Genomic DNA, 24927 nt, shown 5'->3' on the forward strand with positions numbered 1-24927 from the left:
CAAAACTGTCACTGATCTTGGACAAGGTAAGCTACAATGTGTTATATACAGTATTACATTATCCATAGATAGTAATGAAATAAATTAAAAAAACTAACAAACATTGCAAATTGAATATACAAAACAGAAGATGACATAGAAATAGTCATCTCTTATTAAATTTAGATGCTTTGAACTGGAGTACCACTCAGTCAAGTTCACAAGCTCAAATGAAACCACCTCATCATCAGTCAGGTTCAAGGAATGGAAATTGCTAAAGAACCAATAGAAGGAAGTTTTCTAACCCAATGAGGACTTAGACTCCTGCCATGCATTCCTCTCCCAAACATTCCCATAGGTGATCATCTAGACCTCTTTTGGGGTTACAGACTTCAAGTTCAGGAACAAACCTGACTATCAAGGACCCTCATAATCTTTCACCAGTCTAGTCTCATGAAATTAAGGGAACAGGTGAATACCATTTTGCAGAAAGGGGCAGTCAAGAGGGTCCTGATTGATCAGCTTCCTAAATTCTACTCCCAAATCTTCAAGATTACCAAGAAAAGATGGAAAGTTTCTATTATAATTGATCTCTTGCTATTAAACCTGTTTATTGTGAAGGAACATTTCAAGATGGAAACCACTTCCTCACTCTGAAATACAATGCATCGATCAGATTGGGCAGTCCCTATTAATCTCCAGGATGCCTATTTGCACATTCTGATATTTCCTACACATTGAAAATACCTCCAGTCTTGATTGCACCAGGTTGTTTTTCAACTGATGGGTCTGCAATTCAGTAGTGTCTTGCTTCTGATTACTGGTAACCTCAGTTCACAAGAACTTTGATGACTGACTGATCCATGATGTTCAAGTTCATTGCCTCCATCAGAATCTGTTCCTTTGTTGGTCCATAGTAACTCAGTTGGGCCATGCATCCAACCTCAAGAAGTCCGAGCTTATCCGATCTCTTGACTTCTTTTATGTTGGAATGAAATTCCTCATGAACCAGAACTTAGTCTCAGTTTCACAGGATGAGATAGATTGAATCCTGGAAGTTCTAGGGGTGCTGCTAGCAAAAACTTCATTGTCTGCTTACCTTTACCTATCCCTGTTTTGAACCTTGAATACCACTGCAGGTCAGGTTTCCTTAGGAGATCTCCAAATGCACCTTCCATAGTTTCTTCTCACAAGGTGGAGATCACACAGAAATTCTCCATTAGCTCTGATTGATTAGGATCAGAGTTTCATCACCATTTGAACTAGTTGATGAGTTAGGACAGATTCCTGAAAGGGGTTCCCATGCATGCACCCGATCCCCACTCCATTATGTTCGCAGATACCTCAGATTCTGGTTGGGGCACTAATTTAGAGCTGGATGGAATGAGTCTCTAGGGTCATTGGATACAGAATAAGTCATCCCTCAGTGTCAGCTAACTAGAAATGAAAGCTTATTTCCAACTTTACAAGGGTGCATTGACAGAGTAAGGGGCTAATGTGTCATAGTCTCCTCTGACAGCATGCCCATCATAACATATCTTCATTGTCAATGAGGCACACATGTCACTTTTCTGATTTGGAACCTACTTCACTGGGTCACCTGAGAGAATATCACCTTCTGAATTTGCCACATTTTGGGGAAGAAAATTGTATTAGCTGATAGTTTGTGTAGGACAGTCCTCATAGACTGGTCTCTGCTGGTCCCAAACAGAGCTCCTTCCCTCACTATGGCAAATCCTCTGGTGGATTTTTTTTGTGACCAGGCCCAGTAACAGGTTTCCCTTTTACATTTCACTTGTCCTGGAAATGAGAGTATGGGCAGTGGATGCATTCAGTTTCCATTGAGATCATCAGTTCTTGTGTCATATGCCTTCCCATTGTACTACTTCAAGTTCTACAAAAAGGCAGGAGTTCTGCTGCTCACATTATTCTGATAGCTCAACATTGGCTCCAATGATTGTTGCTCGTCAATCTTCTAGACCTCTTGACAGATCAACTGAGGTCTCTACCTCACAAGCAGCTTCTCGTGGGTCGGTGGTTCTTCCCGGGGTTTTCCTCCACCATTAATACTGGCCGCCATGCATAGCCTATCGTGTGCTGAAAAGTGGCGTTAAACCCAACAACAACAACAACTACCTCACAAGAGGGATCTTCTGTCACAACACTGGGGCTCCCTTCTCCACAACAGGTCTTACATTCTCCAAGGGCATAGCAGTCGTTAATGTGAGGAGAGGCCAGCTGGTGGCAGAGAAATGTGAGAGAAAGAAGAACACAGCAGCAACCCCAGTAACTCAGACTTCCCAGTATGTCTGCACCAACTGGAATGGGGACCGTCACTCATGCATAGGCCTGCACAGCCACAGCAGATAATGCCAAAACCCGGGAGAGAGATGACACTGCAAGAGTGCTATTCACATGGTCTCTTTACACTGAGCCACCAATGATTACATGTAGTTTTTATGCATGTAACTTAGTGCCATTATCATAACACAACATCATTGTTGTGCTTTGCTGTTAATGAAGACATAAACCACTAAGATTTATCTTCATTCATTAAAAAAAAAATTATCACTTAGTTTTGTTGAAGCATACTGTACGAGGTTTCTTTATAGATACTATTTGCACAAAAAATAAACTACCCCATTGCAAATTGAAAATACCTTCTGCTAAAAATGCCAAATTAGGAATTGCACTTCTGTGTGAAAATCCTGGAGAAATCATGGGGCATGGGAAAGGTCAGTAGAAACTTCGACTGTTCAGATTCCTACTGTCACTGCTCAAGAAACTGAGCCATGCACTTGTGGTAAATATTGCAAGAATAAATATTTACACACAGTGGTTCTTTGGCTTCAAGGTGTGTAACAACACTACTTAGTAAAATTTTTAAGTATATTTTTAAATCTCATTGCAATCATACTCCAATAGGATATTTGAACACAACTTTGTCCACAATCTGTCTAACTTTCTTCATGAGTAGGCCAAATTGCACATATTAAATTTGTAGTTTAAAGTTAAATAACTCAGCATGTATTCTGCAATTTCCAGTTTACCAATATAGATGTCTTCAGACAAAATTACTGTAAAACAGTTTTATTTATATAAGGTATGACACATTACCACGGAGAGTCATGAAATGAATCATTTACCGTTACGTGTTGTAGTGAAATATATAGGGTTTTGAAAGTTAAAACCAACAACTCATAAGGAGAATCAGTGTGCTCCTAACCTAAACTCAGCTATCCAGGTTTGTTGTCTTTATTGTAAATCTATGCTAGGCAAGTTCTGTTTCTTAAGATTATATTTCCTTTTCCAGTTTTTACCTTTTATATGTGTTTCAACTGCAGTGAAATTGCTGACATTGATTTTACAAGTTGATGCATATACTGTGATGAAGCAACTCTTAAGGATTGTCAAGATCCATGATGGCCATTACAATACACATTCTGCTTTGTGATGAACCACACAAATTAATAGAAAAAGTTTGATTGTCTAGTTTCAGAATTCATAGCCTTCTGTATGAAAATGCTTACGTTGTCAACATGAACTTGAGTACATGTCTGGAATCGGCTGGTAACTGTGTGTTATCTGTACCAGTGCTGAAAAATACAAAGCTTCCCAAACCAAACTGTGGTCTGATACAGAGCTACTCAATCAAAGGTAAATTTTGCATACATGAACAAAAAGCATGCAATTTTATATAACACAATTCTAAAGTGATGAGTTTTATGTATAAACTATTTTTTATGTAATGAATATTGACACAGTTATCATAATGACTTGAAAAAATGGCCACTCGTGTATTGGTGAATAATGTCAAATCTTGAACATGCAAAATGGATGCTAGTTATTTCATGCTATGTTCTGTGTAGGGAACATATATTACATATTTCCATTACTTTCTGTGTATCTATTCATATTTCTCTTTTTTCATATTCACTCCCTACAAATTGTACAAATAGTAAAATAATTGTATTTAGATGAAATTACTAATTGTCAGCTAGTTTTTATAATTCCATTTAATTATGATGAGGTTATTCTTTTGTTTATCTGCCTTTTGTTGTACTAAGAAGCCTATTGTAAATTTGCATCTGTTTACTTTAGAAATATAGCTGGTTGGAACATGATCCAAATTTGAACACAAAACATTGACAATATTTTCATGAAGAGTTCTCAGCATTTTCCATCAGTTTTGACCAGTGTTATATAAGCTTATGGCCCTTTATAAGTTTTAGTTACACATGCTAAAGCTATCCTTTCTCCTCAACTATTTTAATTTATTTGTGTGATTTCAGTGAATCATGGGAATCTTGTCAGACAGATCACATAGATACATAAATGTCTGTTGATGTACTTGTATACTTTGACACTGATAGTTCCATGGATATAAATTGTACCAACATTTTGGGAATTTCAGTTTCATCCCAGGCAATTGAGCTGCAGGATATGGGTGGTGTCACATAAATTTAAAATATGTCCTAATCTATTTTTCTCACATGTCAGAATTTAATTGTGTCTTCTGTAACCAGTGCCAATGCATGTCAGACTGAGACCTCTGAGTCATGTTATAGGGTCTTTCCCTACTTCCACTGCCATCACTATCCCTCACCACCATCGCCACTCACCCTCCACCCTGGAAGACCTGGACCCTGCATGATAACATAACATAAAGAAAACTATGGAGATAAACATCTTCTGTCCATATATTCACCTGCTGAAAAGACAAATGTTAAAACATGCAAATGTCATAAAAACTCCAGGGTCAAATCCCTCTACCCTCTTCCCTGACTGGGACCTAGCTCTCAGCTCATAACATGAACATTTTTGTGATCCCCACCCTCTGTGGATATTTACACATGAAAAGACAAATTTATATATGCAGCTGGTATTGGCAGGGTCCATCCATTTCCCCTAACACCCTGTAACTGCATGTATACAGTATGTGACAAGATAATTGCTCATATGCTAGAGACAATGGCCTCTATTGGTCCATTCTTGCTTTTAGGGACTTACTGGTAGTCAAGAGGTTCAGACTAAGTAGTGGGTGTCAAAATAGTGAAGCCAATGGTATATGTGTTTTTAAAATGCATAATTGTAATTTGTTATACCCTCATCTCTCTCCATACTACTGTAACATCTGGATTTGGTCTTGTCTGTCCCAGGAAGCATGATAGTGAAATCATGCAAAAAGTTCTCAACATAGACCAATGAAATTCAGCATGTATGTCATGCTATTTGAATGATTTTGGGAATTTTTAAGTAAAGTTTTACATGTAGAATTTTACAGCACAAACATTGTCAGCATGATTATGCAGATTACAACCTTGGCCTTGGCAAATGAAATTTTATAGGATTGCTTCTGTCCATATTTAAATGACATGACCTGGAAACCATACAACTCTTAATCTTGAGATTGTGTTTGAGATTTTATTTGAACAATTAAAAATGATGTAACCTTTCATTCATCCATATGTCCATGTGTCTATAACATATAGCTTATTAGCAAGATTGCACAAGATCCATTCAACACAGATAAATGAAATTTGGTTAACTTATTTGTATGCATATGTAGACGACCTGATTAGATTTTGAGGCATATTTTCAATTATTGAAAAAGAATTTTACACTTTGGACTTCGACTTATTTGACAGACACCTTCCTAACACAATTACAGATACCTTCCTATTTTGTGTTGCTCCACATGCATAGTGCTGGCATTTATTACCATAATGATAACTTTTAATTTATTTGATAAGGGCCTTTAAAATAAAAATAGAGACCAAGAAAATAACATGTTTCTTGTAATTTTTTCTCACTTGGCTTCACACTTCTACAGGTGTAAACGATTGCTTTGAAAACCATTTTAGTGTCATAGTTTCAAACAAATGAACATTTCCATTTAGCAGTTTTCAAGATTTCCAGTTGGATGGCATCATGAGCAGTCTTAACATCATATTTGCCAGTTTAGACATATTAGGCTCTCTTAGGCCTCTTGTTCATTATATATTTTCAAGTTATTCATTTTCAGATATTGACTCTGTGTCTTTGACTCTCTTTCATCTACAGATTTTTCTCTGCATTACTGGCTTGAAGTGAATGGACAAAATTCTAGTGAACCCATCAAGTCTTATATTGTCAGATTGCTGCTAGATGACCTTGAAATGGCCAGGTATCTTATGACCTCTGCCTGTGATATAAATCTCCCTCCATTCCAAGGTGCTGTGGCTGGTTGGAGAAATGGTAAGCTAGCTACCTGGTATCTCGTGAAAGATTATATTCTTAACAATGTCAGGTTGCTTCTGGAAAACCAACTTGATTGTGCTAGTCCATGCAAACATTTGCTGAGAAAAGTTATTTCTTACCCATACAAAATTTTCCACATGGATTGGATGTGGAATCCATAAGTACTTTGACAGAAATAGCCATATAGACATTTTTATTCTATAGCTGAAGCACTCATATGGATTTCAGTGTATTCATATGGAAATGTTATGGATTCTGAATGTACTCCATATGGAAAATCTCATGGAATATGTAAATTAGTCCATGAAATCTGTAGGTTGTCCATATGGAATAAAATTCCATATGGAATTTGGCAATAATCCATATGGAATTTGGCAATACTCCATATGGAATTTGTGAATAGCCCATATGGATTAGGCAAATATACCATATGGAATTTGTAAATGGTCCATATGGAATTTGTGAATAGTTCATATGGAATTTGGTAATAGTTCATCCCGTACGAAATTTTCCAGGCATACTTAAGGCTGATTTCAGACTGGTTTTTTAAGCGCTTTCTGCCTAAACCATACAAAAATCAGCTTCAGATTTCTATTAAGCTGCCTAATGATTCTTAGACATTATTGGGAATCAATGATAAATATTCACAATAATTTTAAAAAGGATCATAAATTTTATTTTGACAGACATTATCAAATAAGATTTAGGTTTTTCTTGTCCTCATTTTCTTTCTCGCATACAAAACCTAATCCATGATGGCATCACTTAAGTCTTTTTCATTTCATTGAAAAGTTTGGTGAGATTTCACAAATATTTGACTAAAGCTTTTGTGAGATTTCACTAAAATTGTGATCATTATATAGTATTTTACTGAAGTTTCAATAGTTTTTCAGACATTTCAGAAGGTTTCAAATTAATAATGAAAATGAATTAAACAGTACTTTATTAACCAAGGTGATATTAAGTTTGCATGATTTTTTTTATACAGATGTTGTAATTATATGATATCCAAAGCGAGAGATGTGGGAGATAATAATAATAATAATAGTGACTTTGTTTAGAGAAGGTAACTTAATTAGTTACAGAACTAATCTACCTTGAGGACTTCTATCTGTTATGCACAATATGTACAGTATATACAACATGATGTGAAGAATCTGGCTTAACACTAAATAATTAAGTGATTTTAAAAATCAAAGTATCAAGCCTGGAATATACACACAGGCATCTGTGAACATATAAACATATATAAAATATAAAATATTAATCTGCATTGAAAAATTCAACTGTGAAAATAATGCAGAATTACAGAAAAGCATCCATTTGAGACACCAAAAGAAGAAATGCTAGGAGCCTGCCATATATCACTTGTACTGCAGACTCGATTTTTGATTAATGTACAAACTATGATACTGTCGTGGTCTCTTGAATTAGTCCTTGTTCCATAAGCAGCCATGACAAACCGTTTATCATGATATAATTACTCTTATTTTACACTGAATTCCAACACACCTACAATATTTTGATAATATACACAATAATGCCTCACTATATTGAAAGATGATTCTACATGTGAGCCAAGAAAATTCTGCAATGATATGACGATCTTTGATAGACATGGGTATTTCACAGCAATTCCCACCAGTTATCTATACATTTTCTTCCTTAAATTCATTTTGGAAGTTAATCAGTTTTGAGTTATATAGCTTCAAAATCATCTTGGTTCAGTTCCTTGTCCTATTCAGCATGTTAGCCATTACTGTGAAGCTCTCTATGGCACAAAAAGCAAAATGCTAGTCCTGGCATTCAGTTTTCAAACATTCTGACCAATTACGTTCTCATCGACTTTGCATTCAAGCTATTCTCGTTGCCACACATTTTTAAAATGGTTATTCAAACTCGTATCTCACTCGAATCACCATGTTTAGCATTCCCATCAGTTTCTGTTATGCAATGATTCATTGGGCAAGTACAAAATTTTGACCTTTCAGAAAGCTATTTGCAGCGATCATCCTTTAAATAATAAACGGAACCAATACTTTTTAGAAAGCTCATTGCAGAATGGGACTGGATAGAGCATTATTTTAAAAAAAAGTTTTGGAGACAATATTGAAAAAAGAGTCTGTATCGAGAAAAATCAGTTTCAGATCAGGAGAAAAGCGAAATTCTGATTTAAAACAGAAACCAAGAAAACTTGTTTGAGGGCAGTTAAATCCACTTTAAGTTAAACAAAAATACAACAACAACAATATAAAATTTGATAAAGAAATATAACACGGAAAGATGTGGAAAGAAGTTATTGTGCCCAAAATAAACAATACAATTACAGCTATCAGAAACAGGGAATATAAATGCTGCTGAAAATCATTCAAATTGTACAAGAAACAAAAAATAAATTTTATTATATCTTATTGATATTTTTTACTGAAATGTCAGTAATATTTTCAATCACAATATATCACTATATTTTTTAGAATTTTTGACAAACTCTCAGTGAAATTTCAATCACAAATTCCCACTGATATTTTCAGAAACGTTGGCAGAGTCAGTGAAATTTTAATCACAAAATTTCACTGATATTTTCAGAAATTTTGGTAAAATCTCCTAAAATGCCATAATTTTAGTGAAAAAAGACATTTGAGTGAATGTCAAGAAATGTTCAGTGATTTTGCTGAAATTTAAGTTACATTTTCACTAGGGTATGATTTTTGTTGAGCATATTTTAATAGAAAGCCAAAAAAATTACTTTTAGAATAAACATCAGATCAAGCCCAAAATCCACCTAGCACCAAATTTTCTGTCCAAAGATTCATCTATGCTTGTACTACCAGATATCAACTTTCTGATCATGTTTACATTTCTTTACATTTTTGGTCATGTCTTTGTTTGTTTTTAAACATCTGTGGAAATAAATTAAAGAAAACTCACATATTTTATGAGTATATATTCATCCTTCCACATCAGCTACACTGACATAGCCATCTGTTACCAACTTGGTTTATGCAGAATATAGTTGCCAAACTGTGTGGATAGCAGGTACTTTGGGTAAGAAAGATCCATATTGATTTTTGGATCAAAACATCTTAGGTCAGGGTCATTGTGACTGAAAGAATTGTTTCCACACAGTAACTTGAGTTGTCCACCATCTACACATACCAAACTTTACGGATGTTTTCCACTTTGGGTAAGAAAGTACCCTTTAGATTTTGGGTGCCAAAGGTCAAAGGTCAGTGTTACTTTTGAAAGATAAAAGTTTTCCACACAATAGCTTCAGTTCTCCATCATCAATGATTACCAAACATTGTGAATGGCTTGTACCTGAGATGGAGAAGAACACTTTTGATTGTGCAGCCCGAAGGTCAAAAGTCAAGCTCACTGTGACTGAAAGAGATTTCTTGCACAAAAGTGAAGGTCACCAACTTAAGACAAATGTTTTTTTGTGCAAAAGTTTCATTTGTTTACATAGAGGACTATTAAACATATGGCAAGTATATAATGTGCCATTAAATGTACTCTTTTTAATATATATATTGGTACTTTCCCTCTTTACTTACAAAATAGTATTATAACTACAGATCATTATGCTGTTGATACAACACTTTTTGATGCACAGTTCTCTTTAGCTGTGTTCCAGAAATAATTTCCAAGTTGCCTCAGATAATCTGGAAACTTTGTGTAAACAGTATGGAATGACAATAAATATACTGAAGACAAGTATTCAGACTACAACAACCAAGAGTAGATCATGAACTATCTGAAGCAATGCTATCTCTTTCCTATAAGAACACATCATGGCAAGTTTTCACACATGATAAAGTTCTTTGTGTGCATGTTGACAACAACTTAATAATGAACAAGTATGTTTGACATGTAAGACATGCAATGAAAAAGGTCTCCTCTACACTTTAGGTCATAACGTCTCCTCTACACTCTAGGTCGTAACATCTCTTCTACACTCTGGGTCTTAACATCTCCTCTACACTCTGGGTCGTAACATCTCTACACTCTGGGTCTTAACATCTCCTCTACACTCTGGGTCTTAACATATCTACACTCTGGGTCTTAACATCTCCTCTACACTCTGGGTCGTAACATCTCTACACTCTGGGTCATAACATCTCCTCTACACTCTGGGTCTTAACATCTCCTCTACACTTTAGGTCTTAACATCTCTACACTCTGGGTCTTAACATTTCCTATAGGCAAGTGCAAATTCAACCTTTTTATGGGCTTTATTAAATAACAATTACAAAATTCCAAAACAGTAAGTATAATTATTTAAGAATTGTACATATTCTTATCCATTGATTTAGAATAGTTTAAAGTGATAGAAGCATCCTCACTAAATTCTCTTAACTAAAGAATACTAAATGGCTACAAGATAAAGTGTGTTAATAAGTGGTACATTCTTTCTTTCCTCAAGTTTTTTACCTTTTATGTTCACTTCACAATATCTTACTGTTATTGTCCTTCAGTTTTTTTTCATAAAATTTTAAATAACTGAACTATAATGCAAGGGCAGCAAGGAGATTTGTTTTGGAAACTCATTGGATTACACACTAAAAATAAAGATGTTATTATTATTATTATTATTATTATTATTATTATTATTATTATTATTAATATAAATAGTATTATTTATATGTTTGACCCATTATTTATTATTTTGTTTTATAAGGACCTCTAGCTACATGATTTTTGAGATTTCATTTAAATTTATCCATTAGCTTTATGAATTTCTAATAATTACATTAATCAGAATTATCTCAGCTGCTGAATTGATCTTTGATCTTGCACAGAATGTAGGTCAGACCTGGTGCTTCCAGAGATGACAGATAATTTGACATCATGCCATGTTTCATCCAAGTGTAACAGAGTAGAGTGTTGCATCCATGTTAACACCATTGACAGATTTATACAAGCTGCAATGGAAATAGACCCCTGCAACCTAGTTATTACAGTTCAGATTGAGAGGCTGGAACATCAGATTTCTCTTGCTGATTATACATGGGGTAAGTGATATAATTTATAAAAGTTTTGCAGCTATGTGGATGCAGAACACTGTAATTTGTAACTGCTCTTCATTTTTTTAACTGTTCTGAATAATTTGGCATTTTAACATTGAAACTTAAATGCTTGATGCAATGAAGGTATCATTTATCAATGCAGGCACAGAAATTTAGATCCTCATCAAATCAGATGATATTAAGTTTACATATTAAAAAAGTATTTCATACTTATGGATTCATAGGTAACACTTTTAAAAATTCGACAGATGAATTGACATGTCATAAAGTGATTTTGTCTTTCTTTCTTTCTGTGAATATGGAAATATGATATACAGTAAAATTTTGAAAAGTCAAAGTTTTGTGAGTCTAAATATTTGGTTTGAGTTTTGGGTTGTTTCAAGTTCTCCAATGTCACCAGCATGAAAAATTTGTGTGTTGCTGTGTATTTTGAGTGATCTGTTTAAATTATCAAAGTTTCACATGATTATCTATATCACAAAGTTGGTAGATCATACACACACCCCCACCCCTAGACAACCTTTCTGGGGGCCCTGAGTGGCCAAGTGGTCTAAAGCGCTGTCTGTTACGGATCACTGCCATCTCACCTCTGTCTGTGTGGGTTCATATCTCGGATTCGGCCAATGTGGGTATGTGAGAAAGCTTGCCAGTAGCTTCTTGAGGGTCAGTGGTTCTTTCCGGGGATTTCTCAGGTTCTTCCTCCACCATTAATACTGGCCGCCATGTATAGCCTATCGTGTGCTAAAAAATGGTGTTAAACCTTGCAACAACAACCTTTCTGTTTCTAATCAGCACATCTTCTATCTACTCAGTTCATAACAGTTGTTTCCCCTGAATGGCACTTCCATTATAGACATCAACACTACCAGGCTTTGTTGTGTGTAAATATTATGTGCACAGGTCTTGATAATTTGGAGAAAGTTCAAAAGCTGCTTTTGAAGCATAGAAACCAGCCATTAGGTATTGTGCTGAAAAATTCCAGAACATTAACTCTTAATAGATTCTAGCTTTTCTGTATGTCTGATGTATTTGAAAGGATTTGTCTCCCAAAATTTTTCTTTTTGCATTTCTTTATCTTTCTGATGTTAGAACTTACCAATTCATCAGCACCATATAGCCAGTATTGTGCTGATATGTCATTAAACTCTATAGATACAAACTGATGTAGTTTGTTGCTTACATTATCTCATAGACCCAGATGTGCCTCATATGGACTTTCATCTAATCCTCTCACTTAATGGGTCGATATATGGCCATTGACAATTAACATCTTTATACATGATATGTTACTTGTAACAAGCATAGATCTAAAACCATGTACATATTCTTATGCAATTTGATATGAAAATTATCTCATAGAGTTGCATGTGTTTTTAATGGGTTTAGTTTCATTCTTTATATACTGAGGTCTTTATATACTGTTTCCTGGTCTCTTATGCCCAGATGGAATTTTTCTTGTGTTTTATGGTCATTAACCAAAGTCTCATATGAACCTTTGAGTAAAGCATTCTTTCTAAATCTCACACTCAAAATGGTGTTTGTACTTGCTCTTGCCTCCACAAGACAAAGAAACAAAATTCATGCCTTGTCCATTTGTGCTGGATGTCTGTTTTATTGGGAATTGTGACTGGTTCCCTTTTCTGACAACTGGGCTTCCCAAGATCTTGCAGTAGCATCAAATTGTGAAGGTTTGAATTCTTCATTATAGATCTGATGTGAGCATCCATGTTTCACAAGCACACAGACAAATCTATATGACAATCGAGTGCATCAGACTTATTTTGAAACCAAGAGTCTAATGTCTATATTTTTTCCTATTTAACTAATAAGTCATTTTTAAATGTAATGTGATGATATGATTATTGGGGTGGGGAAGTTGATGCATCTGAATTCTGCAATGTAAATGTCCTTGAGCAGTTTAAAGTTAGGTCAGCTATTATAAATGGTAATTTTCAATCCATGAATTCACTTGCAGCAATTAAGAAAATAGTTATAGTGTCTTGGATTAGGGAGGGCTTTTCATTAAAGGGGCAGTTGATTAACACCTTGAAATTCTGAATTAAAGTACTTGAGCAAATCTACTTAATTTAGTGTCACAGAAGACTAGAGTACTGCTGCACAGAATAGTGAGGTGCTATGGAGGAAAAAGGCACTGCAGGTAACTTATGTCAGTTAGTATCATATTGAGCTGGGTTGGAATTTATATGTTGAAGCAAGTAGCATAAAGTACATGACTAGGTTCTTGTTAATCAGACCTTCTTTTCTCTTCAGGCACGGTCTTGAACGTTGACCTAAGAGGAGTCTTGCGACTGGGGTGAGTTTTCCCATGTTTGTTGAGCATACCTTGGCATCCATATGCATGACTATTATACATTCTCATGCCCACTTCCTTGGGTACCTCTAGGTGTTGAGTGCTTCTATGTAATATACAAATTTTAGAAACTTGTTTTATTGTTTTATTTTTCTAAAACGTTGATTTGTGTATTAATATTTCTATGAAAACTTCATTTGAGAGGAAATTTTTAGTTTCATCCAAAAAATCATAAATAATAATTAAACTGCTGACACATTTTCTTTAAAAATGTACTTTTCCTGCCAGCTTTAAGTCTATAGATTAAGAAAATAAGTGGTTTCTGTAATATATTTAAATCCCATTGTCATAAATGTGACCCAAGCTTTAAAAACATCATGCCAAAGGTTATTCAGTCTTTATATGTTGTTTTCTGTGTAATCAATCCCAAAATTAGTAAAATTTAGAGTAATCAGGCCACTGGAATTAACAATTCTACAATGTTATGGGGATTTATTAATCTTTAAAATTTTCTAATCCAAGTGATTTTCAGTACAAGAAACATATGTTTCTATATCTGTTATTCAGCAACCCTCATACATAAAGTTCTTAATAAATATCTTTGGTCTGATTCTGTCATCAGAACCATTCCTGATGAACAATGAAAAAAAAAAAGAATTGAGTTCCTTAAAAATATGTTGTAATTGGTTTGGCATTGATATGAGTAGATGGTTACTATTAAATATGCCAGTGTTTTTAAAAAGTTATTTTGCCCAAAAAAGGGTTAATCAGCTGCCTTGCTAGGTGCTCAGCATTAAGAGGTTAGTGTTAGGACTGGTCAGCCTGGTGTCAGAATAATGTGACTGGGTGGGACATCATGCTACATGTCTGCTGCATGATGCCCCAGTGCTAGACATTACTATAAACTGCCACACTGCAGACATTGTAGTAATATGACTGAAAAATTGTTAAAGCTATGTTAGAAATCTAAATCACACACACACACACACACACAAAGGGTTAATGTTTTTTATTGCTAATGTAAAAGTAGATTCCTTATATAATTTTCTATCTTTGCTGTCTTAATTTACCTCATTTTATAGAGGTTGTTTGAAAACTTCGCACCCAACACAATACATTCTGCTTGATTCCAGTTAAGATTCATTTCAGTGCAAAGTCTTAAGTACTACCTTTCATGCTACCTATCTGAAAAATTCTAAAACTTTGTAAATAAATGACCAGGTCAGGGAATCAAATGCCTTCTCAAAATCTATTAGTAATAGAAACTCAGAAATTTTGTTCTTGTTTTGTACAATTCAATTGGTCATTTAAAACCCTCGTATCTTCCAAGGATGAACCTGGACTGGTCAGAATTTATTAATATAGTTAAAATTGATTTCAGCATGTTTATGTAGATAATTGCTCTTATAGTAAAAGGATTAATATCTTTCCAAAAGAATTTATAAAATTCAACCTTAAAACCATCAAAGCCAGGACTTTTTTTATTTGGCATGATTTTAAAACCTTTAAAAACTTTTGAGTAAGTAATCAGCCCTTCTGATTTCTTTTGCCTTTATTAAGTTCAGGAAAATCTGGAAATGAAAGAATATCACAGTTAACTCAACTTATCTGTTGAAATTTATACAAATTTCAGAACTGTACAACATTTTGTCAGTCAGATGAGTGCTGCCTTTACAAGCTAAGGGCTTAAGAAGCCACATGCACTGGCAGAAAACTTGGGAAATATCACATGGGGATTAAAAATCTAACATTTGGAAAAGGGAAAAATGCAACATAAATCAAAACTTTTGTTGCATCAAACAAGGTTTACACAGCAAAACACAAATATTGATATGAATACAGGTTGCTAGAACTTGCATGAAAATGGAAGCAATATTCTTGCTAGTAAATACCCACAGTAAACAACATTAGTGGACTCTTCACTTTGCAGTCCATAGTATTTAATTTACCAACAATATTTTCAAATTATTAATATCCTGATAACTGTAGATACAAGTATTGTGTAATGAATACCTTCATGAAACAGATATACAGAATGCATACCATATACACACTTTTGAATGGAAATAGTGTCATTAAAAGGTAAAAATATTCACAGTATTTGTGTGTATTGCAAATAACTAGAGTTTCCAATGTTACCCCTTAATTTATCAATTTTTAAAAAGTATTTTGTGCTTATAAGACAACCCCTCTTCTACATGAATCAAATTTCTAGTTAAAAGGTTGACTTATAAGCAAGTATATATGGTAGACTAGGAGGTAATCTGCTTCTAGTGTTTACAGCGCAAAGCATATATGTGAGAGAGAAGATAATTAAGGTCAGGACTGACTGATCATGAAATGTCCAGTGTTATGTTTCTCTATATCTTTTGTAACTACTGGTATATGATTTTATTTAATTTTTGTAATTTTTAGTTATGGTTGTAAATTGTACAGTATATCTTTGGTTAGATTTTGCCTACACGACCTGAGTCTGTTAAGAGTTAAATTACATAGGATCTGTAAATAAATGCTTACATGTGTGTTGACAGGTAATTATAATAATCTTAATAATAAGACTTAATGGTGCCTTTGGATACATTTCTCATTGGCTGTTGGATTTTAACTGTTATAGAAGAATTCAGTAATTCCCATTGGTTGGACTAGGCCACATGAGTAGACAATTTTGTGTCAAAATGAGTAGTAATGTGGGTCACATGGCATATATTGTGAAATATAGTTGTAATAGAAGGTGTACATAAGGAAAATTCTGAGCGATCAGATTCATTCCAATTTGGAGTCATTCTCATTTCTTGTGTTCCTGTTTTAAGTATGCAGATATGTTTTTTGTCGTACTTAGATATTACTGGAGAGGAAAAAACATTGGTTTTAACTGTTCAGCACAAATAGAAAGTGCTCATTATTTGGACTATAATATTACTCTGGAATTGATTTGAATTATTTGAAGGAGCTCTGGATGGCACCATCTTGACAATATCCTGATTCTTGGTGGACCATTACATTTCTGGTTTTTAAATTTCTATGGAATTTTTTATTCCTTTGGACTTTCATAGAACTTTATCAGGATTGTTTTTTTATTCACTTCATAATACTATAAGTTCCTCTCACATTTTTATTTATAACTTTGATAATTAAATTGGTTGATAAGTTTTACAAAACATGTTGGTTTTGCTTCTTTCTGTTACTTAGTTTATGAGCATAGATTCTTAACAGTCAAAAGATTTTTATCAGCCTGATTTTTAGCATGCTGATGGATAAAAGATATTTGCACTTTTTGTAAATATTAAAATATGCACATCATCTCATCAGATAAGTTTTTTCACAGTAATTTTATGCCATTCATGCTCTTCTTATATGTACCACAAACACTTTTAGCATTTCTTAGATCATCATCTGGATTTTATAGGTGGCAGTCTTCATCACTGTAGATTTTAACAATTTGGAAATGATGTACTCATACTGGATTCAAGTTTCATCTGGAGTCATCCTGATTTATTCTCAGTCTGAGAATGGAAATGTCCTTTCAGTGTCTACATTAAATTGTGGCATCCTTAGAAAAGCTCTCCTGAGTCCACCAGGTTTGAATAGTTTCCAGCCTGTGTGTAAATTCAGATTGCTATGATAATAATAATAATAATAATAATAATAATAATAATAATAATAATCTTGGCATCTGTCTGTCTACGAGAGACGATGGCATAGCTCCAAAGTACGCTTTTGCTTATCCTTCTTTTTAGCTCTCTTTTCAGCTTGCTTTATTCTTCTCTTTTCCTCTGCGTTTTGAACTCCCTGCCTGACAGCTAGACGCCAGCTGGAACGGTTGTTTGCACAGCTCTCCCAGTCGTTGACATTGATGTTTGCTGTCTTCATATCCTTCTTGCAAACATCTTTGTAGCGCAGATGTGGTCGTCCAGTTGGTCGTGCACCTTCTGCTAACTCCCCATATAACAGGTCCTTGGGAATGCGACCTGGGTCCATTCTCTTGACATGGCCGAGCCAGCGAAGGCGCCTCTCGCTGAGTATGGAGAGCATGCTGTTCATGTTGGCGCGTTCTAGAACCTCTGTGTTGGGTACTTTGTCCTGCCACTGGATGTGCAGAATGCGCCGCAGACATCTCAGGTGGAAGCTGTTGAGTTTCCTCTCGTGTCTTGCATAGGTGGTCCATGTTTCGCTGCTGTAGAGAAGTGAGCTGAGCATGCACGCTTGGTAGACACGCAGTTTGGTCTTCTCTGTGAGGCTGGGGTTGTTCCAGACCCTCTGGTTAAGTCTGGCCATCACTGCTGCTGCCTTGGCAATCCTGCCGCCCACCTCAGAATCAATGGAGAGTGAGCTGGAGATGTTAGACCCGAGGTATGTGAAGTTCTCGACAACTTCCAAATTGTACCCATCGATGGAGACAGAGGGAGGGGAGTCTGTGTCCTGTGCCATGACATTTGTTTTCTTCAAACTGATGGTCAGTCCAAATTCCTTACATGCATGGGAGAGGCAGCATACCAGCTGCTGAAGTCCATCTTCCATGTGTGATGTCAAGGCTGCATCGTCAGCAAAGAGCAATTCACGGATGAGTACCTCTGTGACTTTAGTCTTAGCACGGAGACGGGCGATGTTGAACAACTTGCTGTCAGCCCTGGTATGGATGTACACTCCCTCGCTGCAGTCCTTGAATGCGTACTGGAGAAGCATGGAGAAGAAGATGGCAAAGAGCGTCGGTGCAAGGACACAGCCTTGTTTGACTCCGCTAACAACTGGGAATGCTTCAGATGTTGCGCCATTGAAGCACACTGTGCTGTGCATGTTCTCATGGAACGACATAATGACAGCAAGCAGACGTGGGGGGCAGCCGATCTTCTGCAGGAGTCTGAAGAGTCCACTCCGACTAACCATGTCAAACGCCTTCGTCAGGTCTATGAAGGCAATGTAGAGGGGCATCCACTGCTCGCGACACTTCTCCTGCAGCTGACGTAGTGAGAAGATCATGTCTACAGTTGACCTGCCGGCTCGAAATCCACACTGGGATTCTGGGTAGACGCGGGAGGCTAGGATCTGCAAGCGTGCCAAGGCAACACGGGCAAAGGCCTTTCCGACGATGCTGAGGAGGGAGATGCCCCGATAGTTGTTGCAGTTGCTACGGTCTCCTTTGTTTTTGTACAAAGTGACGATGTTGGCGTCACGCATGTCCTGTGGGATGTATCCCTGTTCCCAGCAAAGGTAGAGGAGTGTGTGTAGGGTCTGGAGCAGTGCTGGTTTTCCGCTCTTGAGGACTTCAGGCGGAATGCCGTCGCTTCCAGGAGCCTTCCCACAGGCAAGGCAGTCGATGGCTTTTCCGAGCTCTTCCAGGGTGGGCTGTGTGTCTAGCTCCTCCATGACAGGCAGGTCTGGAATGGCGTCCAGGGCAGTTCCAGTGACATTGTTTTGGGTTGCATATAGCTCGAGATAGTGCTCAACCCATCGCTGCAGTTGTTTCCCCTGGTCTGTGATGACTTCGCCCATCTTGGACTTGAGGGGGGCAGTCTTGTATCTGGGGGGGCCTGTCGCCTTTTTGATACCCTCATACATTCCTCTTGTATCCCCGGTGTCAGCAGCTGTCTGTATACTGTTGCAAAGGTTCAGCCAGTAGGTGTTGGCACAGCGGCGGGCGGTCTTCTGGGCATTATTCCTTGCAATCCTGAGGGCTTGTAGTGTTCTGGGGCTAGGTGCAGCCTTGTATGCCAGGAGGGCTTTCCTCTTTGCCTCAGTCACGGGCTCCATCTCCTCCAAGTTTGCCTCATACCAGTCGACATTCTTTCGCTCCCTCTTCCCGTAAGCTGTGATGGCTGAATTGTACACAGAGTCACGGATATGGGACCACTTGGAATCAATGGTGTCATCAGGTGTCACTTTGGTGAGGGCTTCCTTCAGTTTGCTGATGAACTGCTGTGTTTTCTCTGGGTTGCTTGCACAGCAGGTGTTGATACGTGGGTGACCCTTCTTCTTGGCGTGGTGCAGCTTCTTGGGTAACATTCGCACCTTGCTGGCCACGAGGGAATGGTCCGTGTCACAATCGGCACTGTGGTAGCTGCGGATCAGGAGGACACTGGCCAGTTCTGCACGCCTGGTGATGACGAGGTCTAGCTGGTGCCAGTGGCGTGAACGTGGGTGTCTCCATGACACCTGGTGGATCTCCTTGCATTTGAAGAAAGTGTTTGTCACACATAGGCTGTGGGAGCAGCACATCTCCAGCAGTCGCTGACCATTCTCGTTGATCTTGTCCCTTCCGTAAAAGCCGAGACAGGTGGACCAGGCCTCATGGTCAGCTCCCACTCTAGCATTGAAGTCTCCTAGTAAGTAAAGGCTTTCATTGTTGGGGATACTGGATATTGCCTGATCCAGAGCCTCATAAAACTTGTCTTTCTCCTCGTAGGTGGAGTTGAGGGTTGGGGTGTACACACTGAAGATGTTGACCGGGCCTAAGGATGTTGACAGCCGGAGGGCAAGGATTCTCTCAGTACCTGATGATGGAGGTTCAATAAAGGCGATTAGTGTGTTCTTGACGGCAAAGCCTACACCATGCTGCCTAGGTTCATCCAAGGGCTTCCCCTGCCAAAAGAATGTGTAATTGGCTTCCCTGATGGTGCCGCTGTCAGCCAGTCGGGTCTCCTGGAGGCAGGCAATGTCGATGTTCAGTCGGGAGAGTTCTCTGTCAATGACGGCAGTCTTCCGTGCATCGTCGATCTGCTGTATGTCAGTGGTCAATCCAGGACACATTGTCCTGATGTTCCAAGTTGCAAAACGAAGAGTTGGAGTCTTTTTGTTTCTTCTTTTAGTCTTTCCTGGTGCAGAGTTTTGTGGCCCACTTGTCGAGATGGTTCTCTAAGCTCCACGCACCCAGTGAAGCAGGCAGGCCATGGCGGGCAGCACCTTACTGACTGGGGGCTGCCCAGCTTGAGGCGGGCGGTAGCTGTCCAGTGAGACCTGATGATCTCTCCCACCATCAGAAGTAACCCCTGGCGCCAAGCTCTACGCCAATCGAGCTTTGACTTAGAACCGGTAAACTGCTCCTTCTCGTGTTGTGCCGACGCCGTACGACGACGCTGGAGTGTCCTCTCCAGTGGAGCTATGAAGCCTGGGCAGGGTGGTATGGAGAATCAGCTGTTGCCCATGCAGCAGATCCCCCCTCTCCACGCAGCTGGTGTGCCCAAGGGAACGACGAATGCCGATACAGCTTGGCACCAACGGCATCGCAGGAGTTGCCGGAATGACGTTGAAGTCAATGTCATACCGCCTTAGGGACTCCATCTCCGGATTTTCTGTCGGGGTTTACTCCCTTAGCCTTTCCCATGAGTGGGTATAGCCACAAGGCAGCAGAGGTTTGGAATCGGAGTTTTCCTTCTCCTAGATGAGCTACCATCCAAGGTTTACGAGTCCCATCTACCCGAAGCAACTGGTTTTAAGGCGCCAGTGGGCCGCCTTCACCCCTTCTCCTGTTAGTAGAAAACATGGTCTGCCGGGCTTCAAATCTAAGCCACTCGCGAAGGCCAGGAGCTGGATTTTAGTTGACAGAGGCAGTAAGAGACGCAGGCCGTATGGGGCATTTTGGAGGATTGGGGCACTTGTCTCCCACTCCCACCCTGGGCAATGTCAACCTTAGACCACAATAATAATAATAATAATAATATTTATTAAAAAATAATAATAATAATATTTACTTTATTTAAAGAGGGTAACACAATTAGCTGAAGAACTAATCTACCTTGAGGCTCTCATACAAAGGAATTTATTTATTTTAGCTGCATCTCTGAAGCCACTGGATATATTGGGTTTGGAAGAAGGAAATAGAGTGGGCATTTCTAATCTCGGCTTGAATACTATTCCAGATCATAGTTCCAGAGTATTGGAAATAATAATTCCTTATTTAGTTTGAGAATTTTATACTGTTTGGTTGACATGGATCGCAGATGGGGAGTATTGCCAGGTAGCCTATACTGGAATAGTGATTGTAAATATTCAGGAGCACTATTATTTGATATCCTGTACATTAATTTGGCTTTTCTCAAATAGGTTCGGTCTTTAATTGGTAATATTTTTAACTTACCCACTAAATTTTCCATGCCTTCTTTCTGGATTGATATTAGCCAAAATGCTCTTTTTTGAAAATGTGCCAGCTTTGCTATGTGTTTATCATTTGAATTGCCCATACTGTATTACAATAGTCTAAATAGTGTTGTATGCTGACTGCCTCTCAGAACTGCTAAAGATTGGTACTGGCAGGGTCTAATGTTGTTTTAATGTCAGTACAAAGAGGAAGACCTCATTTCAGGAATTATGGATTACAATGACAGTTAGTAACATGTCATTAAGTGACAGGAGAGATGGCAGACATCTCTAACCTCAGGAGAAAAACCCTCCCTTGTGGGAGGTTTACATGTATGGAAAAGTAGATGATCTCTAATTTCATGTTGTGGAAAATGCGTTGATCCAAGCTGAACCCCTTTGAACATAGTTGAAGATTTTCTTCTTCCTTTTTGAGGAAAGGGAACTTTCAGTATCCACTATTACAGGCTAAATGGCAGCCCTTTTCTAATACTCTCTAGGGTTTCTGCCTTTGGGTTGGACCCTCATCTTTCTGATCTCATCAGGCATTTTGAGCTTCAGAGACTGGCATCTTGCTCACTATGGAATCTTGCACATGTTCTTTGGACATTGTCTAAACTGCCTTTTGAACCCTTGAGTGAAGTTTCTTTTAGGAAGCTTGACCTTAAGGTTTTTTCTCTGCCATCTTTAGTGTCAGCAAGAAGGAAGAGTGAACTTGTCAGTGGAAATGAGTTGTTTATGGTTCAGTGGTAATTATGATTCAGATTCTCTTCTTTACCAACTTGGGATTCTGGCCAAGAATCAGCTACCATCATTAATGTAGTTCTTAATGAGACCCCCAGTCTTAGTCACATCTATGATAGGGATGATCAAGATAGGCTCCTTTTCCCCTTAAACTTAAGGTTTTCTTGGCTTCTTCTGAAGTGAGAAGGAAGGGTCAGACTAATCTATTCCTACCTATTAATTAGGGTTCTTCTAATATTTTGGCAGCCACTGTATCCACATGGATTGCTTTCACTTTCAAGAAAGCTTATCATTCCCTCATAAGAGGAACTGTATTTTTTTATTAAGCCCCTGAAGTTAGGACAGTCTGAATCATATTATGAGAGCCATCTTCTGGTGGTTTCACACAACATTATCCTTTAACTTTAAGCTTTAAAATCCCTTTCTCATTGGGCCTATATCCTTCAACCAGCTCACAGTTGTGAGAACTCCAACTATGAGTATTTATAAGTACAATAGTTTTCTATACTAGATTTGTGGAAGCCATCAGCCTTCCTTCTAACTGTTACATTCAGATTATGTATTACTACTATGAAAATGTAGTTAGGTTGGGAGGTGAATTTAGTTATGTAATACTTACCTGCTACTGTTGCAAAGATTCTTTCATCCCACCCAGCTCTGATAACCTCTAATATTGATCCAGTTCAAATGAGGATAGTATTTTATATGTATTTCCAGAGAAAAAAAATCACTTGAAATAAATAATTTGAAGAAATAAGTTCCAGCCCAGATAAATTACTGGACATATCATGACACAATTGATTCTGCCCAGATCTTACAGCACAAATAACAGATTTTCAGAAATATATCAGTTATATGACAAACTAAGATGCAAAACAAAACCCTGGAAGTTCATTGTTCTAAAAGAATTAGAAAGTTTGTTACCATAAAGTGCATGACAGAAATCACATAGTCCAAGTATAACTATATAACAAAAAGCAATATCCTTGACAAAGTTGTTTACAAAATTCTCACTAATTTTGGACAAGGTCAGCAACTAGATATGATGTTACCCACAAAATATAATGAAATAATTTTTTTAAAAAAAAGAACAAACAAATAATGCAAATTATATATGTACATACATAACTCCAGGATTTTCCTGACCAGATATACTGGCCACCTTGTATGGCCTATAATGTGCTAAAAGATGGCTTTAAACCCAAAACAATGTCATTACATTCAAATTTCATTTAGTTTGCAGCTGTACATCATCCAGATCTTCAAGAATCTAATTTTCAATCCTTTGATTTATTATTTTTATGGATTTTTATACTTTGATTATGCATTGCATCCACAGTGACTGTTAGGGCCATGCTTGACAAGCTGTATATTTGCCCTGTCTTTCCATCTATTCGACCACCACTTCATGCCTTGGTTTCCGGAGCATAAATAGTAATAATATAGATTTTACAGATCTAACACTACACTTTTAATACTAATAATACTGCTTTGTTATGTATATTGCTTCCCTATATGAAGGACAATTTTTGATTACACTAGTCTGAGTAACAGCGCCAGTAGAAAATAAATAGTTATTGCATGATTACACCTCCATTATTCATTTTTAGATTCCAAATGCAGAGAGATGACATAGCAGGGGTATATAAAGTGGACTTGTCATTTAGCATTTGCTTTGAGGCAAACGATGCATGTGAGGCAGTCATACCAATTTTCCAGAGTACCATACTACCCATTGAGAAGTGTAACTTCTCAGCAACATTCTTAAACTCAAGTAAGTAGACACAGTTATTATTTTGAGTCTCTTCAATCTGCTCCTGTTAGATTCAGTGTAGGCAATTGTTCTACTCCTGTGTGGCAAGAGGATTGCAACTGACATAAATTGAATTTTTTCAAGAAAATAGTATAAATATTAAATTTAAACCATTGCAATTAAAGCTACTTTTATCATATGCTGTTAACCGCTTACACTTGGGGTAAGAAAGAAGCCCATTGATTTTTAATTAAAAAAATAAAAGATCAAAGTCGATGTGAATCTAAGAAGAACAGTTGGGTTTCTCCACAATTACATTAGTTCTACATCAGAGACCTGGGCCAGACTTTGTCAATTACTTGCATTTTGGCTAAGTAAGTAACCTTTTTATTTGTGGGTCGAAACAATCAAAGGTTAATGGCACATGTGAAAAAACAGGAAACGTGGTTTCTGCACAATAGTTTCACTTCTGCATCATAGACATGGATTAAACTGTGTGGCTCTCTTGCACTGGAAGTTAGGAAAATGCCTGTTAATTTTGGTATCCAAAGATCAAGATCACAATGGCTGAAGAATGGTTTCTGCACACAAATTTCAATTATTGACCATGTACCTTCACCAGAGTTTTTGTGAATATGTTACTGTTTTGAAAAAGAAAGCTGCTTATTTTTTGTGTCAAAATTCAAGGTCACTATGACTATAAAAAGAAAAATAGTTTCAGCATCAAAATATCAGTTATCAGCCATGTACCTTTGCCAATGTTTCTGGACTTGCACATTGGGTAAGAACAATGCCAATTAATA

General features: G+C 37.3%; 1 protein-coding gene across 1 annotated transcript in view; it reads left to right on the forward strand.

Moving 5' to 3' along the window:
* LOC149805308 (uncharacterized) overlaps positions 1-24927 on the forward strand; it is a 471406-nt gene that overhangs the window by 143063 nt on the left and 303416 nt on the right. Inside the window, exons 46-50 of the mRNA XM_089934018.1 lie at positions 3473-3636; positions 6043-6216; positions 11019-11231; positions 13518-13560; positions 23982-24145. Coding sequence (XP_089790144.1) covers positions 3473-3636; positions 6043-6216; positions 11019-11231; positions 13518-13560; positions 23982-24145 — 758 coding nt within the window. The remainder of the gene's footprint in view (positions 1-3472; positions 3637-6042; positions 6217-11018; positions 11232-13517; positions 13561-23981; positions 24146-24927) is intronic.

This window comes from Sinohyriopsis cumingii, chromosome 2 (genome assembly GCF_028554795.1).
Source record: "Sinohyriopsis cumingii isolate HCF-2022 chromosome 2, ASM2855479v2, whole genome shotgun sequence".
Classification (NCBI taxonomy): Eukaryota; Metazoa; Mollusca; class Bivalvia; order Unionida; family Unionidae; genus Sinohyriopsis; species Sinohyriopsis cumingii.